The 18,749-nt window shown below is 34.8% G+C and overlaps 1 protein-coding gene across 1 annotated transcript; it reads right to left on the reverse strand.

Moving 5' to 3' along the window:
• Positions 1-4,312: 4,312 nt before the first annotated feature.
• On the reverse strand, positions 4,313-17,317 carry LOC131302840 (NAC domain-containing protein JA2L-like). The gene is made up of 2 exons (XM_058329634.1): positions 17,277-17,317; positions 4,313-4,925 (listed from the first exon to the last, which is right to left on the reverse strand). The coding sequence occupies exons 1-2, from the start codon at positions 17,315-17,317 to the stop codon at positions 4,313-4,315; spliced, it is 654 nt and encodes a 217-aa protein (XP_058185617.1).
• Positions 17,318-18,749: the final 1,432 nt, after the last annotated feature.

Genomic DNA, 18,749 nt, shown 5'->3' on the forward strand with positions numbered 1-18,749 from the left:
ACTAGTGATGGGCAAGAGGACCCTTTTAACACTCATTTGTCTGTAAAAGTATCGTCATCCTTTTGGCTTAACCAATTACTACAAGAAAAATGAAAATTGGTGACGAAAAAATAAATTCGTCACTGTTTTGACAACTTCCGTGATGAAATAATTTCATCATCAATTATATCTGTTTAGCGACGAAAAAAATGTTTTCGTCACCAAAGGTATCCATTTGCTGACGAAATACATTTTCGTCGCCAAAAGCTTAAAAAAGTTGACGAAATTATTTTTCGTCACCAAAGATAATCATTTGGTGACAAAAAATATATTTCGTCGCCAAATGAGACCAATTTAGTAACGAAATATTTTTTTCATCACCAAATGCTTAACTTTGGTGACGAAAAATAATTTCGTCACTATTTTAACGCTTTCAGTGACGAAAAATATATTTTGTCGTCAAATGGGTACCTTTCGTGATGAAATTTATGAATTACGCTTTGTCACTAAATATATTTCGGACATAACTCTTTACTAAAAACTCCGATTGAGATAATTCAAGTTGGGTTTGAACAATAACTCAATTGCCTACAACTTTCATGTTTATCAAAATTGTTAATTTTAATGTTTAAAGGTTCAAAATTACATTCGAAATACATTTTCATGTTAAACATATATGTTATATATTATATATTTCAAATATTTATTAAAAAGTGTTTGTGGTGCAGTTGGTCGGAGCTTGCTCGAAAAACTCAAGAGACTCGGGTTCGAAACCCAGCAGGTGCAAGAAAGAAAGATTTTTTCCCCATATGAAAATGTCTTTTGCAACGAAAAATTTCGTCATTGATTTCTTATATTGGTGACGAAAATTTTCGTCACCTATGTGACCCATTTGTGACGAATTTTTTCGTCGTCAAATAGCACAATAAGTGAGGAAAAAAATTTCATCACCAATTATTCACTTTTTGGTGACGAAATATTTCGTCATCAAAAGACACTATAGGTGACAAAAAATAGATTTCGTCACCAGGTAGGAATCCTCGACAACCTTTAGTCGACAATTTTTTTTTCGTCACCTATATTATTTGTGACGAAAAACATACAATTTGTGACGATTTTCATTCGTCACCCAAGGTAATTTTTCTTGTAGTGAATTTTGTTGCTCTGCTGTGCATTTTTGTAATGTTATTATTGTTTAATGTACTTTCTCTTGTATTGTCTTTTGGTCTTCAGATATCTTCCTAAATATTTGTAATAACACGCAGAAGGGCTTGGCTGAGGCTGTGTTTTAAGTTAACAAAATCTTGGTTCCTTGGATCGCATGACTAGAAGTCTAACATGATGCTTATTGCTTCTCTCTGGTGTCTTTCCCGTGGCAATTGGCTAAAGCATTTCAAGTGAAAAAATCATGTCGAACACAGTAAAAAAAAAACTGCTAAAACCGCACATAATCAGCAGCTTCATGCTCCATTGGAGAATTATAACTCTAATAGGCATCATTAATTGACAATTTTGATGACAGTAGATTCCATGCTTACTGAACTTTCTTTTCCCCATAACAAGTTTCCATATGGAATATCCAGAAATATCATGCCATTCATCATATTGCCACTGCACAAAAATTTAGTTCCTATTTGTGATGTTTGAGTTTGATATATTGCTACATTTCTGATCAAACCTTCGCCTTTGTCCGTGTCCCGTAAAGAACAATCCAACTGGAAAAGGGAAGAGATTCTAAATCAACATATGCTAATGAATTTCAATCTGGATTTGAGATTCTCTTGACAACAACTTAGTTTTTTTGGAAAACGTAACAAGAGGAAACCAATCAATTAATGAGGGATATGAGGTTCTTGATTGAAAGATGAGACCCCAAAAAAATTGAGTATTAAGCCCATATTGAAAAGGATGGATTTCTAAAGACTTACGTTGGTAGGGACTTTATCCTTCTTGACTTTACGTGTTACAAAGTCACCGTAAGTCAAATCAATAGTGACTGAATCCTGTTAGTCAATGTTCTAAAAATCACTGTGCGCTAATCGGATGGAAAATTGGCGCCTAGTGCCTAGGTGGGGACAATCTAGAACCAACATCTATGTAAACGTTGTTTTCGCCCACTCAACAGCCTTATTTCACATTGCCACCAGATCGAATTAAATTTTTTTTACGGGCATATAACAAAAACATGTTGTCATAAACTAGAAAGAGAGAAATAAGTAAAAGAGTGACTGCTTCCTATCCCTTTGGTATGTAGCGATTTTGGGCTACTAATCGTACAAAAGAAGCAAACCAATAGGCAAATAGGAGAAACAAACCATTAGGCAAATAGGAGAAGCAAACCATTAGGCAAATAGAATAAGATCCACATTCCACAGCCTAGAATAATCGTAAAACTAATAAAAAACATAGGTAGTGTTCGTTTGCCATTTTAGTTTAGTTCAATCATTACCCTACTTCTTTCTCCAATCATTACCCTATTTTTTCAATTATTACTTTCTATCTCTCTCTATCTCTCTCCAATCATTACCTACTTTCCAATCATTACCCTATTTCTCTCTCTACCTACTACCAAAACTAAACTAAATTAAACTGCCTGCCAAACAAAGCCAATCTTTAATCTATAATAGCTGCAGCTTGTTGAAATTTTGATTACTTACAAGCGAATAATGAATTGGCTCAATGAACTACTAATTAAGCTATCATCTACAGATCTAGTTTCTTTTGTTCTTCATTCCCCTCGGACGGACACACAACAAACATACCACTATGTGCACTCTCTTCCTCTTGATGTTTTTTTTTTCCTGATTAACTCTTGCTCTTGATGTTGCTAGCTCCATTCCTCGTTCTTCAGGAAAGATCTATCTCACCACCATATTGAGGGAAGATGTTCTGACATGTTATTTTTCTGTTGATCCAAAACAAATCATTGGAAAAAGAGAATACATGTGATTGTTCTGCTCAGAGACGGATCCACCTTTCAACTTACGGGGGCCACGGCCCCCACGTGGTTTTAAATTTTTATAATTATCTAAGGTTTTTTTTTGTTTAAATATCAAAATTATACATGGTGGCCCCCCACTAAATAAAAATAGTGGATAGAAGACATTTTCAACTATAAATATTGTCAGAACACATGCTTCGAATGGAGGATAAATTTCTCACAAATGCTTTGGTTATGTTTATTGAGAAGGAAATTACTGCAACAATTAGTTCTAACTCAATAATAGATGATTTTTGAATCTAAGGTATCGCTATAATTCATTTTGGTACATGCTTGACGTATAACATTGGTTTTTTTTTTTTTTTCACCTTTTAGTTATTTTTGGTTTGTTAAGATCACGTAGATATTGTGTTTTGTAATGGGTATTATTTTTTCATTAAGATATTTTATATTCTTGAACGTTGGAATTTCAAAATTTTATTATTCATGCAATGGCCGACCCCCTCATGTAGCAAATCTTGGTTCTGTCTCTGGATTTGCTGTGGCTTCAAACCTGAAGTTTGGAGATTTCTTGCACAAGTAGAGTCTGGAGATTTCTTGCACAAGTAGTTCTTCAGAGAAAGGAACAACTTCTGTTTCTGGTGCCACAACAATATGGCAATGCATATTCATTTCTTCCACCAACTCTGTTCTCACACACTTGTAAGATTTTGGAACTTCACCTAAGCCGTCAAGTTTTAACTCATTCAATTTGTCTCTCATTAGAAAACTCTTGTGTAATTTTTAGAGAAAGGAACAACTTCTGTTTTCGGTGCCGCATCACATTCCATCTTGACCCAGCGGAATTAACAAAAAGATTAGTTGCGTACTAATTGAACGAAAGATAAACTCGAGTCCACGAGAGAAAAAGACAAAATCTGAATATTATTGATCAAAAGCTGTATAAACATTAGGTTACACCCCTTTTATAGGAAAAATGCGTAATCCTAGCAAAACCCTAACTCAAAAACGAAAATTCCCAAAATTTGGGAAAAATAATAAAATTGGAAAAAGGAAAGAAAAACATGACTTTCCTAAAAAGAATCAACTTCTACGGAATTATAGCTAAAAGTTATTAACGAAACAAATATTTCCTAAAACGGCAAAAACGTCCAATTTGAGGCCTAAACAAAAAGATTAGGCTGGAAAACACCATTGATCATCAACCTAAGGTTGATGCGTATTGACGACAGCGCGAAAATAAGTCAGTCCACCAAGTTTGGGCCCGATCCGAGCTCGTCCGAAAGTTGCCCAATCGGGTAATTTGCAATTAAACAACGTTTGGGCTTCCGAGGCTTTGACTGGTCCAATTGATCATGAAATTGGGCCTCCACGTGTTCTACATCACATCTTCTAGTCTTGCATGAACTCTGTTCTAAAATACTTTGCGGGTTTCGAAACTATAAGGTCGTCATCAGTTGTAGCAGCCTCTACATTCTTTCCTTTCCTCGGTGATATCTTGGTATTCTTTAAGCCGTCTCTTTTTATCCTACAAAGAACATATTCGCCTTTTCCAGTCGTAGTATTACCACCGCCGCCGCGTAGAGAGTATTCATGCATGATCCAGTGGCCTTTTTCCACACTCTCGTCCATCACTCCCGATTCGTTCGTAATCTGAAAGCACAACATCCTCTTGTACCCTATCACATGAGCATCCTTGTCTACTTCCACCACTTGTTCAGAAGCTGTCTCTTCGTTCCATGAACCATAACCGGCTGTTCTAGCTCTCTCTTTTTCGATGGCGTTGATTAAGGTCGTGAAAACATAGATTGTACTTTCTCTTTTCCATTTATTTAGCTTCTTGTCCTTGGTTCTGTATATATCCCATGGATCTTCATCGATAAAAATCTGCCACGGGGCTTTGTTGCCAACCCCATAAATCTCACGCTCGATAACCACATCACAAGGCAGGGCTGCGCCCTTGGATTTCTCTTTAAGATAGTCTAAAAGGTCTTTATCTGTAGGCCTAAAGCGATAGCCTGATGCAGAGTACTCATGTTGTTTCTCTCAAATCTCTCTTTCCTGCAATTCTCTCTATGACCCTACGAAATTTCTCTCTCTCTATCTCTCTCTCTCAACTCTTTTACTCTCTGAACTGCTATTCTCTCTTTGTGTGTGATAGTACGAAAAATGTTAAAGGTTATATATATATATATATATATATATATATATATATATATATATATATATGGTGTTTACTGGGGTACTAATGTTACCAAAAGAATCAAACAAAGGTTACAAAAGAATCAAACAAAAGGCTATGGTACCTATGGTGAATAGTGACTGATGAATAGTAAATTCGTGAGTGAATAGTGATGAATAGTGACGGATGAATAGTGACACGTGAATAGTGTCGGGTGAATAGTGAATAATGAATAAATTTGAATCTATGAAAAAACAATGAATTAATCAATTATATAATAGCGCTATAATTTTATAGAATAGCTTTACTAGTAATTTGAACAACAAAATTACTGAAATGAATTACTTACTAAAACAATCTGAATTCAATTGCTGAATCAGAAACAGTACATGGCAGTTTACTGGTTTACAAGGGTTGCTGGAGTATATTGATACTCAGCAATGACTGGGTTTACTATAGAGGATGAGGAACAGGGGAAGTGGTAGGAGAATTTCTCTCTCTAAAACCTCTCTCGTTTTCTCTCCTCTCTTTTTACTCTCCTACTTCTCTCTACTTTCAGTCCATTCTATTCTATTCTATTCTCCTGACTTCTCGAATCCTTTTATAGAATAAGGATCAGAGAAATTACAAACATTGAATAGTAGAATCACGTGACTACAGTAAATAAAGTAGGTTACTGTTTCTACTTTCGGTGCAGGTGGGACCAAAAGTAGAAATGATTACTTCTTTTGACTGTGACTGTTTCTACTTTTGGTGCTGGTGGGGCCAAAAAGTAGAAATGACTACCAATCCATCATGTTGTCCATATTCTGCAATTCTTCACATGTGAGATTCTCCCAATAATCCCGTCCATTGTCATCACTGTTGACTTGTGAGGTAGATTCATCTGCTTGACTGTCTTCAAGTAGGTGACTTTGCTGACTTTGATATTCCTTGACTAGGTTTTGAAATTTGGTGTAGAAAATGAATGGGACTTCTTGAATAGGTTCTGTGGCTCTGATTTTTTGAATATGGTCTTCACACACTAAATGATGCAGGTGATCAATGAATTGATAATCAATTTCAAGGAGTTGAGCAATTGACTTGGCTCTGTGATGCCGGATTTGTGCCCTGGGTGGTTTGGAACACGGTCAGGGGCATTCATCTTCAATGAGTTGAATAGGTGCATGCAGTCTGCTGAATGGCCAATTTGCAGAGAGATACATGACATGCTGGGCCAGTATCACATTCCCTGTGTTTGTCCATTCCGGCATTTTACTAGTAATTAGGACTTGGCATATTAATGCGCCATACTTAGCAAAGAGGTTTTTGACACAAACAGCTAATTTGCGGGTGACTCGGTCAGTTTGGTTTGGACTAGTGAAAATTAATTGTCTAAGAAATCCATAATCTAGTAGGGTCATTGGGCTAATTTGGATGACTTGATCTTTATAGGGAACAATAATGTCCTGAAAGTACTGCATATTGATACAGGCTTTCGGGACACTGAATACTAAATTACAAGGGCAACTGTATCGTTCTAATGGTATTTCTTGGCACAATGGGTTAGTATTGGGGCAGGTGACTGGATTTTCAGTATAGTGAGTTTCCCAAGTGATTGATAGTCCTGTGGTTGGTTGGCTGGCTAGTTTAGTAAGGGTTTCAAATAGGAATTCTTGAAAATGATGGGCATCTTGTCTGGCTAGGTGTTGAATATGGTTTACTATTTCAGTAGGTAGAGATGTGGGTATGAGAGATAATGACTGTGGTAAAGCTAGGGCTTTGGATGCTATTTTTTGGAATGGTTCCAACACACACACGCTTTCACCATCATCCAATGGGGATGATTGTCTTTTCTCTACCTTTACCAGTGGGGTAAAGGAGGCCTTCTTGTCTTGGAGTTGAGCAAGTTCAATCATTGACTGGTGGTACCTGTAATTTAAATTCAGGAATTGACAATTTATGGCTTCACATCGTTCACAATGTGAAGGGTTAGTATAATTATTACTGACTAAAGATGGGTTTATCAAAACTCCACCTGAAGAACTAGGGAAAACAACTCCACTAGTCTGTTGACTAAAATAAATACTCAAAGAATTTAAGCTGTCTAGGAATTTACGATGATCCCCACGCGTATTCCAGAGATTATCCAGAAGACATTGTTGGGTCTCATTTATGCTGCCTACGTTTTTAAGCTTCCTAAATTTTGTGCTAGCTCCTTCAGGAAATACTGGTAGTAGGATTTTCCCAAAAGGAATAGTTTTCTGTTGACTTTGAGCCATCTGTAAAACAATCAAATAAACCATTAGTAGGATAAATAGAGCAATTTTGAAGTTGACATAAGTCATCTTCGTTCGGTATTGATGAAAATTCAAAATTGACTTGTTGATCAATAGAAGTGGTAATAATATTGTTACTAGTGACTGTGAATGGATAAAGTAAGTAAATAAAGGGTATTCCTAAAATTACTTTATCAGTTAAATTTTTAACTAAAACAAATGATGTTTTGAAACAAGTTTTATTTTGGCAAATATTTACTTCAGGTAATTTATACTTGATCTGCATTTTACTACCATTTGCAGAACTCAACCGTTCAGTTGTTTCTTGATAATACTTTTTTGGTATTATTCCTTTTTGAATGCAGTTTAAATCTGCTCCTATGTCTATAAGAGCAGTAATCTAAATTCTGTAATCTCCTATGATTAATTTGATACGTGCATGCCATTTTTGTAATTTTATTTTATTTAGTAAATTTAATCTGTAATTTACTGGATCATCAATTGGGTGATTGGGATCAAAAGATTGTTCTTGACTAGGATGTTGAGTTTGATTAATGGGCTCTTCTTCATTGGAAGAAGATTCAGAAGATAATTGGTCATCCTTAAATCGGACGAATCTTTTTCTTGGAAGTTGATTTTTAATTGTTTCAATTTCTTTTTTAATCAAACTTATTTCTTCTTGGAGACTTTGCAGGGTTATTACTTTGTGAATTTTACTGAATCGTTCAATAGTGGTGTTGAGATTAATAACTGGCTTATTGTATTGAGGTTTTTTACTTTGTTGGATTAAGAATTGTTTGAGTTTTTTAATATATTGTTGTTTCAACTCAGAATCATCTAATTTACTTATTAAGTCAATAAGTAATTCTTCTTCAGGTAATTCTTTGGTAAGTACATTTATTGTTTTACAGTAGTTAGCAGTACATCCTATCTCAATTTGGTCGTCACTGGGACTATTACTTAGAGAATGGTACTCGGAAGATTTAATACTGTCATCTTCATTACTAGTGTTACTCAGATTTTGTGCTCTAAAAATTTCTAAAATTTGCTGTTTATCAGTGTCGGATATGTTGAGTTGATTAATTTTTGTTTTGACTTTACATTCAGTTTTATAATGACCTTTTTTGCCACAATTGTAGCATGTAACATTATTCTTGTCATTTGTTTTTCTGTTTTTATGCTTTTGTGTTTTGGATTTTTCATAATATTTATCTTTGGATGGTGTGGAGGATTTATTACGCCTATAGTATTTGTGACTTTTATGACTGGTAGTTGGTTTGGTATGAGATTTGGTTTTCCTTCGTGATGGTGCTACAGGGGGTAGACCATATTGTTCACAGAAGTTACCCAATTCATATTTGGCTTTATTCTTGTCTTTTTGGGCTTGTTTACTAATTTTCATATCAATGCACATTCTTAGACCTTCTTTTTGAATGGTACTAATAATGTCACCATATGTTAACTTATCATATTCAATTACTCCTGTTGGCTGACTAAGAACATCTCTAATTTTATGAGCAAATAAATTAGGGAGTCCATTAATGAATTTTTCTTTCCAAAATGATTTTGTACAATCATCTCGGAGCATGACTCTAGATGTAAAAACATCTTTGTACCATCTAAAATCACTTAATGTTGGGCAACGCAAGTTAGTCAGTTGATCATGTATCCTAGAGGTAATATTGCTAGGTTGACCAATGAAATGTTTAATTATGGTGTAAATTAGGGTATTAACTCCGTCGGGTATTCCCATTCCAATTTCATTATCAAAAATTGGGAGACCATTTTCATCAAGTTGAACAGCATGTTTTACTTCTTCTCTTGACTCACTGGTGAGGTATTTATCCCACCAAGATTTTAGCATTCCAGTAAACCAGAGGTTAATAAATCAACAATTTGTGGTTGACTAAGTTCAGTATTACTTCGGTAACTATTGGCAGCCATTGACATGTGGTTTAATTTTTCTAATATTTGGTGTTCACTTAGACCATCTATATTCCATTCATATAATTTATTAGACGAAACAGAAAACTGGTTAATTAAATTATTTTCTTCATACTGTAAATCAGGAGGGGTTGGCCTAGAGTACCAATTTTTGGTAATGCTAGTAGGGTTTGCTGGGGGGTTGTAAAGGCGATTTATTTCTTGCCCAGAGAATTGTTTTTGCAGGTTTGTAATTTCTTCATCGGAAGAGGTTTGACTAGAGGTTTGGGAGTCGTGGTTTTGTGTAATTGTAGCAAGCTAAGGTGACTGTGGTTCTAACTTAATTGCTATTTTTGTGAGCAAATTTTCAATTTTTTGAATATTTTGATTTTGGTTTAGACTAATTTGTTCTCTCTTCTCAGGGAGGTGGATAAGAGGTTTTTCAATATTTTTACTGGATGAGGGGATGCTACTAGAGGATCCTTCATCTATTTTAGTTTCTATTTTATCCAATTGTTTACTAATCGTTGTGAGACATTGATTAGTGTAATTAATTTGTTCAGCTATTTGCTTACATTCAGTTCTATCAGTTGGTAATTTGAATGGAGATGCTGATATAGCAGATCCTTTGTAATTAATAATGATTGAATCTAAAGGAGGGTGACTAGCAGTTGTAACAGTATTGTCTGATTTTGTCCATTTTACTTTTGTAAGAGTATTGACTTTTTTGTAATAATTTTCTAAGTAGTCGAAAAAATAAATTTCAGTTCTGGATTCTTCCATAAATGCTTCCCAATGAGCTAAAATTTTATCCTGTTTACTAGATGTATATTTAGCAAAATAATTTTTTCTTTTTTGTTTATTTTCTTTTGACTTAAATTCAGAATATAATTTGTCAAAATTTATTTCAAAAGGTTTATTTAAAACTAATAAAGTTGGATCAGTGGGTTCTTCAAAATCTGTTTGAGTTGGAGACCCTTGAAAGGTGTCTTCATCCTCAAATTTTGACTGTATAGAATAACAAGGTTTACTAATTTGTGAATTTGATTCAACACCTTTTAATCTAATACTGGGATCAATTAAATTTTTGTCCTTCCTAGGCAAAATAGTTGAACTATTTGACCTATCCATAGCTATTGAGCTATTGGATCGACTTAATTCTCTGATTCTCAGAGGAGGGTTTACTCTTTGTTGATCAAAACTTATCCTGACTGTACCATCTAAGTATTGTTGAATATAGTCTAGATCAATTATGTCATTTTGGAGTTTCTGTGGGAAACTCTCATTTTCACTAAGCCAACTAGTTGGTAACTGGATATCATTCCAAGAAATGGTTTTGGGTACTTGTACATTAGCATTTGTGCTACTTTGTATAAGTACAGTTTTATCCTTGGGACTTTTGACTAATGCATGAATATTTAAATTAGTTTTCATACATTTATAGTAAATACGGTAAATTACTGCAATTGACTGACTACCTTCAAGCATTTGAGTGATTGCTCCGGCAGTTTGAATATTTAAAGTTAATGCTTTCAGAATATTTTTATCTTTTAAACTAAGGGGTAAATCGGGGTAACAGTTAAAATAAACTGGACCATTATGTAGACTTGACTCCATTAATCCTAGGAGACTATCACTATAGACTGTGAATCTACTATCTCTTAAAGATAATAAAACTGAGGAATTTAATCCTCTTCTTGTTAATGGTTTAATTGCAACTTGTATTAATCCTACATGGATATAATTATATCCTCGTTCAAGGTGACGTTTGACTGATTGTTGACTAAGGAGAGAACATCTCTCTTCTTGTTTAGTAATGGCATAAACATGTTCAGTAGTTTTAGTAACTTGATCGTACGAAAAGCATCATCTAAAAAACTTGACTTATAAATTTCTTTTACTGGGATTTTAGGTATATCCAATTTCCTAATCTTGTATCTAAATCTTGATACTCATGTTCTTCTTGGTTGACTATGTCCGCTAACTCAGATAGAGAAGCCATTGAAGAACTGGCTGAAGAACTACACCTAAATAATCTATTCATTGTTTTTAATCCTACAGACTTTTCTTTTAGTATTTTAACCCTAAAGATTTCTTAATTAATATTTTAATCCTAAATTGCCATGATAAACACATACCCCAATTGACACATACCCCAGGTTTTTTCCCAACCCCTCACTGCCCTACCCTGGGACTTACTCACGAGAACTTTTACGGATTACCTAAGGTGGTCTTTTGCAAGGTGGTCGACCGATGACAACCGAACTAAAATACTAACTAAAATTTCAGCAGGACTAAAAAACTAAATGAAAACTAAGTAGGAGTAAAGACAACTTACAGATTACTTGAGTTTAATTCTTCAACTATATCCTACTTGTATATATATATATATATATATATATATATATATATATATATATATATATATATATATATAGACACACACACAGACACAATAGAAGAGCGGCGGGACTTAATAGAGTGGAAAAATCATGGAGTGATGAGGAAGTCTTGGACAATGGACCGTTTCACTTTTGTGGAAAAAGAACTTTTTGAAAAATAAGGCAATTTCAAGCTCAAAAATTATGTGTTTACGTAAATAATTTTCTTACCAATATGGATCTTGTTTGATAGATCTCATTAAGATCTTTTAAACGGTGCAAAAAAAAAATTGAAAAAATATTTTTCATTTTCATTATATTTGAATTTGAAATTACCTTCGTTTGAAAAAAAATACTTTTTGAAAAAGTGGAACACCACCTAACTCACTCGGAGTTTGTTGAGAAATGATCGGAGTAAAGGATTTACGTACAGTACATAATAAGACGATAAAAAATTAAAAATTAAAAAAAATTATATACACCAGTGGTGTAAACATTTGTTTCCTCAAAATCCATCAAATTGCGCCACGTCGTTAAAACAGTGGTCCCAATTAATAGAAGATGGCGATGTGGTACAATGTAATTTATTTGAAAGAAACAAATGTTTATATAATTTAATCTAATAAAAATTTACGGTTATCTTTTTTTTACCTATAAAAAACTATGGGTACACCAAAATGTGTGCACCAAGTTTACACCCGGATGTGTGGGATGCGCATCGAGATCCCACACAATTGATTCCAAGCAATTCAATTTGTCCCAAATATTATTTTAAGGGTCCTAATTCGAGTTTTGGTTTCTGAATTCACAAGAACCAAAAGTTAAATGAATTGATAAGATCTTACCAGTACTCAATTTGAACTAAATTTTTTTTTACAGCAACATCCTAAAAGCTATTATAATAAAATTTAAGGGCTGAAATAATTTGTATGGGAGCCCGAGGTGGATCCCACACAACTCGGTGTATATTTGATCCCACACAATCCGTTTTGGACTTGTCTTGAGTCTTAAAAAATGATCAAGCCTGCTCATTTTGTTTAAAATATTTTGTTCAAACTTCATATAAAAGAATACCCTCAGTTGGATGTTGGTAAGAGTGTTTACGATACATCCAACTTTGCTTTAGAAGTACAGGCTTGAATTCTGAGATAAACTTGGATGTTATGTAAATGTCTTTATTGATATTTGAATGAGCTAATTTTTTAAGGAAGCCTAAACAAAATATTTTAACATAAAATGAATGGGTCCACTTACCCACTTAAACATCCCCCCCCCCCTACCTAAAAAGAAGAAGAAGAAGAAGAAGATATATATATATATATATATATATATATATATATATATATATATATATATATATAAAATAAATGAACAGGTTTGGTCATCTTTGGAGGGTCCGAAACGGATATGTGGGGCATATGATTGATGGAAATTTAACAAAGACACTGTATTGACATTTGTTCAAGCTAATGTAATGAATCTTTATTCAATGGTTGAATTGTTTATTGTATATTGACATTTGGATATAGTTGGTGTAGAATGGAATAAATCATTTTTGTTTCTTAATGAAATTATCATGATCGTATTTGAAATGCTAATATATTGGTATTTATAGAATTTTTAAAAAATGCAAAAAAAATTGGCTAATATAGTATTCTTAAAACGCTGTAGAAACTTCACATTCTATAACGTTCTTAAAACGCTGTCTAAAGTTCACATTCTTTAGCGTTTAAAAAACACTGTCTTAAGTCTAAGACTTTTAACAACATCGGCTAATACAGCGTTTGGAGAAACGTTGTATATATCATTTAATAGCATTTTTCAAACACTATAAAATGCAATTTTTCTTGCAATGAGAGTTTTGATTGTGCATATTCGGCCCCGTTAAGTGAAAAAATCCTGGCTTCGTCCCTATTCTCAATGGTACTAATTTTAAGAGAATCGAATCTATAATATGCAAGTTATCCATATTTTACAGAAATGCAACGAAAAGTGGAAGGGATATAGATAGTATTAGAATTTGACATCAAAAATAGAATGGGAAAAATGAGATTTTAAGAAAGATAGAATAGTGCAAAGTATAAATAAAGAAGGGCCTCCATATCTCCATTTTCGTGTTGGGTTTTCGTATCTCCATATTTTGGGTCTCTAGGTATCCATTTTGGAGCTTCAAAATATGAAGATATGAAGCTTGGTTGGAGATGCTTTGAGATGGTAAGATAATTTGAGTTAGGGAGAAGTAGGATTAAATTAACTATTATTAAAGACTGTGGGTATTCTTTGTACTTAATGAATTATTTTTAGTCAGTTTTTGTCCAAATACTTTTGGGTTCAAGTATTCGTGTAGATGAGAAGAATAAAAAGATAAAAGAATATGAATTGAAGTGATAAAACATTGTGAGGTCACAAGGGATTTTTGTTATGATTCTTGCTTGTTATGGGGTTAGTTCACCGTTACAGGAGAATGCGGCACGTGTTTTATTTGGTTGGAGCCTTGGAGGACAGATGAGTGGATTAGGCTAGAAGAAAGGCATCGCTCCTCCCGCCTCCTCAGTGGAAAGGAACGCGACAAAGTTAATGGTGCGCATAAGTTATTTTTTGATAATCTTGTATAGTTGTGTTTATGGGAGATGCATGCTTCTTGTTTGTAGTCTAATATTTTTATAAATTCATTTGTCTGTATAGTGTCCTCGTCCTTTTTGCTCAACCCACATTTTGTTTTGTTGTGCTTTTTTAGGATGTTATTATGGTCTAATATCTTTTCTCTTGTATGGTTTATTAGTCTTCATGTATCTTCCAAGTACTTCTAGGCTTGGCTGAGTGGTGCTGGGACTGTGCTTTAATTAAGTTAACAAAATCTTGTTTGCTTGGATTGTGGGACTATAGTATACATCCAACATGATGATTATTGCCTTCTAAGAAGCTTCTCTCTGGTGTTAGAAGAGGAAATGGATTTTATAGACCAGAATTGTATTGGCTTGTGGGCTGAACATTGAGTAGACTGGTATTCATCCATTAATCGATGTTGCCTTAGTTCGTATTTGGTGAAACAAGTGAGCTTCTTGGATACTGATGTCATTTTTGTTGAACTTGAAGAAATGGGGTGTGAGCTGAGCTAGGTTAGATCGGGATACTAAATTAAACACTAAATATGTTATAAGCTTATATTGTTTGGTCTGTTACGAGTCCTTTATTTTCATTCGGTCCGAGGTTGTATATCTTGATCAAATTATACACTCACTCAAACTTGAAGATGGATAAGGAAGAAGTGGAGGCAAGAAAAAAGCTCCGGTTAAATCTTCAAAGGTAGTTTCTTTCAGGACCACATTAACCATGCATAAAAAAGGGATTAAAAAATAACTACTAAGTTTAATTTTTCATCAAGTTTTTTGTTATTTGAAGTGATTCGTTTCGCAACTCCCTCAAAGCGAGAAGTCACAACTGATGAGGGCTGTATTCTTTGTCCAATTGGTTTGAGTCTCAGCAACAACCATCTCTTTTTTGAATGTCAGTTCTCATGTTTGGTTTGGACTTTAGAGGATTTTGCTGGTCAAATGCGGATTCTTAAGAGATCCTATTGGGCCTATTAATGAGAGATATGTTGGGAGTATATTTGGGAGAATGGAATAGCAGACTCTTTCCAAAGACAAGCCTTGACTAAGCTATTGTTATTTTGAACATCATTAGTTTCATTAGAGCTGGTATAGAATCTGAAACAATGTTTTATCTTTTGCGGAAAATAGGAGGATTTGGGAGCCTTTGTGAAACATCTACCAAGTTTTTGTTGTAACTTACTATGGCGTTTTTGATATGTGTATGTGGTGAACCTTCGGGAATCCTGACTGCAAATGCTATAGGTTTTATATCGACTTTTGTCGTCATGGGTCTGTTTTTGTCTTGCTTGTTACTTGGTTTTGAGGATCATTTAGGAAAACATTTGCAGCCCCTATCAGTGAAATATTTGACATCAAGCTGTAATCTTTTTTCTAGTTAATACGGACCAGCATCTACGTATATATTGTTGCTACTGCCCTCTCAACAGCCTCATTCCATTTATGTCAATGCCGCTGGAATTCATTTTATACGTAACCACATCTTGTTGGCATAAACTACCATGAAAAATTAAATCTATTACTTTTCATCATCTTAACTTAAGTCAAAGATGTTCAACCTGAAATTGTGTCCAGGAATAGCTTTCTTGAACCGCACCTTCCCAAATAAACTGATAGCAAACATTTCAGAAAGAGGAATTCAATGGTTATTTCAAAATGTTGAACGCATGCCTATATGCAGCGATTGTGTACCACATACCGTACAAAAGAAGCAAACCATGGTCCATCAGGCAAATAGAAGAAGCTCTATATTCCAAAGCATTGAAAAATATAACTGCTAAAAAAATCCTATATATATTTGAATTATCACATCAGCAGTTACTTGAAATTTTGATTGCTTACAAATGAATAGTGAATAGGCAAAATGAATTACTAATAAACTAACATCTGTAGCTCCAATTTCTTTTGTTGCTCATTCCCCTTCCCAAAACACAAACACAAGCCAAATGATCACCGAGAAAAATAGCGGGAATTCAGTCTCAGTCCCAAGGAGTCTACGTACAGGCTTCACACGTGTCATCGATCAACTCTCGAGTTGGAAAGCATCACAATTGTCCGTGGCTGGAAGAGCTGCTGGATGCAATCCGTCACATTGACTATCTTAGCTTATGTTATGCAGAAAACGATAGATTCATAAGGCTATAACATTCATTTCTTTGTTACATTTCTTTAGGAAAAAGACGGACACATGCAGAATATCCTCCTCATATCCCGAGATAAAAATCTACAAACCTAAGAGTAATGTGTGATGAGTGTTTAGACATGGATGGCTTGAATACAGGCTATAATGTCCTCTTAACAAAACTGGGTTGGCAACTTGTGCAATAAAATGAGTCTGTGAGTCTTTAGATGCAAGTACCAAGGGGAGGGGCAGAACATCTAAGAAACAAATGCTTCTATTGTGTGTCATTCGTGGAGAAGGGTTGAGAGAGGATAGGTGATACTTCAAAGACGAACTCATTGGCAAGCGGGCGAAGGGTTTTCTACTAAATTCTGGCTGCACCCATGTTGGCTAAACCACAATGGTAAATATAAATGACGCAATGACCACTGACCCCTTTGCATCATCTCATCTTAAGTTAAAACACCTTTGCATATCACTAACCACAAGCTGAAATTACATCCATCAATAGCTTTATGAACCGTACTTTCCAAACGAAATAGACGGCAAACATTTACCAAGGAGAAAATCAGTTGTTATTTCTAATGGCAAATGCGTGCCTCCATGCAGAGATTGTGTAGTACACAACGTACAATAGAAGCAAACCAATATGCATATGGAAGAGGCACTTAGATTCAAAAGTATAGAAAACTCGTAATTGATAATTAAAAAAAAAAATTCAATATTTAAACTATCATATCTGCAGTTTGTTGAAATTTAGAGTACTTAAAAATGAACAACGAATCGTTTCAATGAACTACTAGTAAACTACTGCCATTTACAGATCCAATTTCTTTCGTTTCTCATCCCCCCTCCATCGACACACACAACAAGCATACCACAATGTGTACTCTCCTGCTCTTGATGTTGCTAGCTCCATTCCTCGTTCTTCAGGAAAGATCTATCTCATCTCCGTATTGAGGAAGATATTCTTTTTCCATGACATGTTTTTAAGCCACCATAGGGTTTAAGGATCCAACTCCAACTGAGACATGTTATTTTTCTGCTAATCCAAAAAAAATTCATTGGAAAAAGAGAATATCGGTGATGGTTCCTCTGTGGCATGAAACCTGGAGTTTGGAGACAAGAAACTGTCACTTTTCTTGATCACTTGGAAGAAGCCCAGCATTCAACCAGGCTTCTGCATTTGACAGATTTTTCGGCCATGTGTGGGAAGGGTTCGAATGCTGTACCCAATCATCTTCGGGAGTCGAAGAGATATTTCCAAATGCATTACAATCAAGCCCAAAACCTTGTTGCTGCTCCACTATAGGAACTGATTCGTCAAGATATGCCGCAAGCATGTGAAAGTTAGTATTTGACGTTATAGTATTGCTATCCAATGGAACAAGTGCAGAATTATCACAATGCCTCGGTGAATAACTTCTTGGCTCTTCCTCTTCCCAAATAGCTTCAAGTTCTTCAATGGTTAACTCATTCGCATCATTACTCATCATAAGCCTTTGTTCTTGCTCAAAGAGTTCTTTCGAGAAAGGAACAACTTCTATTTCTGGTGCTGCAACAACATCGCAATCCATCTTGTTTTCCTCCACCAACATTGTTCTAACACGCTTGGCAGATTTCGGAATATAATTTCGTCATCAATAGCAGCAACTTGTTCATTAAGGTACGCAAATACTTCATCGAAGTCTTGATCAAGTGATAACTCATTCGGATCATCACTTGTTAGAAAACTCTGATCTTGCACAAATTGTTGATCTTTTGAGAAAGGAACAACTTCTGGTTCTGGTGCTGCAACAATATCACATTCCATCTTCTGCTCTTGCACAAAGTCCATTCTAAAACGCTTTGCGGGTTTCAGAGCTGAAAGGTCATTATTAGTTAAAGTAGATTCAACATTCTTTCTTTTTCTCAAAGATATCTTGGTGTCCTTTGAGTCAAATCTTTTTATCCTGCAAAGACACCTTTTTCCTATGGTTTGGGAATAATCTTGGCGAGTTTCTGAAAAATCCATATCCATTATAGTGGAATAGTTAGTGTCACTAGGAGTTGGATTTGCTGTAGATGTGCAAGGTAACTGGTAAACATGTCTTCCATCTTTCTGCTCTTATCTATGTGTCCAAATCCATCTCTGGTTTCTTTTTGTGGATCTAGCCATTGTTGTTCAATCCCAAGTTGAACACCAATCTTGTAATTTTTTTTAAGTATCTTTTAACCTATGCATGACTTTGATGTCTTGATTTGATAGAGATCACGGGCATTATATAAATCGAAAATGATATTGGTACCAACCAAAACATACTGACGGTGTACCGATGGCCGCGCCGGGTCCATTTCGGCCACTGGACGAC

The sequence above is a fragment of the Rhododendron vialii genome, chromosome 10a (assembly GCF_030253575.1).
Source record: "Rhododendron vialii isolate Sample 1 chromosome 10a, ASM3025357v1".
In the NCBI taxonomy this organism is placed as follows: Eukaryota; Viridiplantae; Streptophyta; class Magnoliopsida; order Ericales; family Ericaceae; genus Rhododendron; species Rhododendron vialii.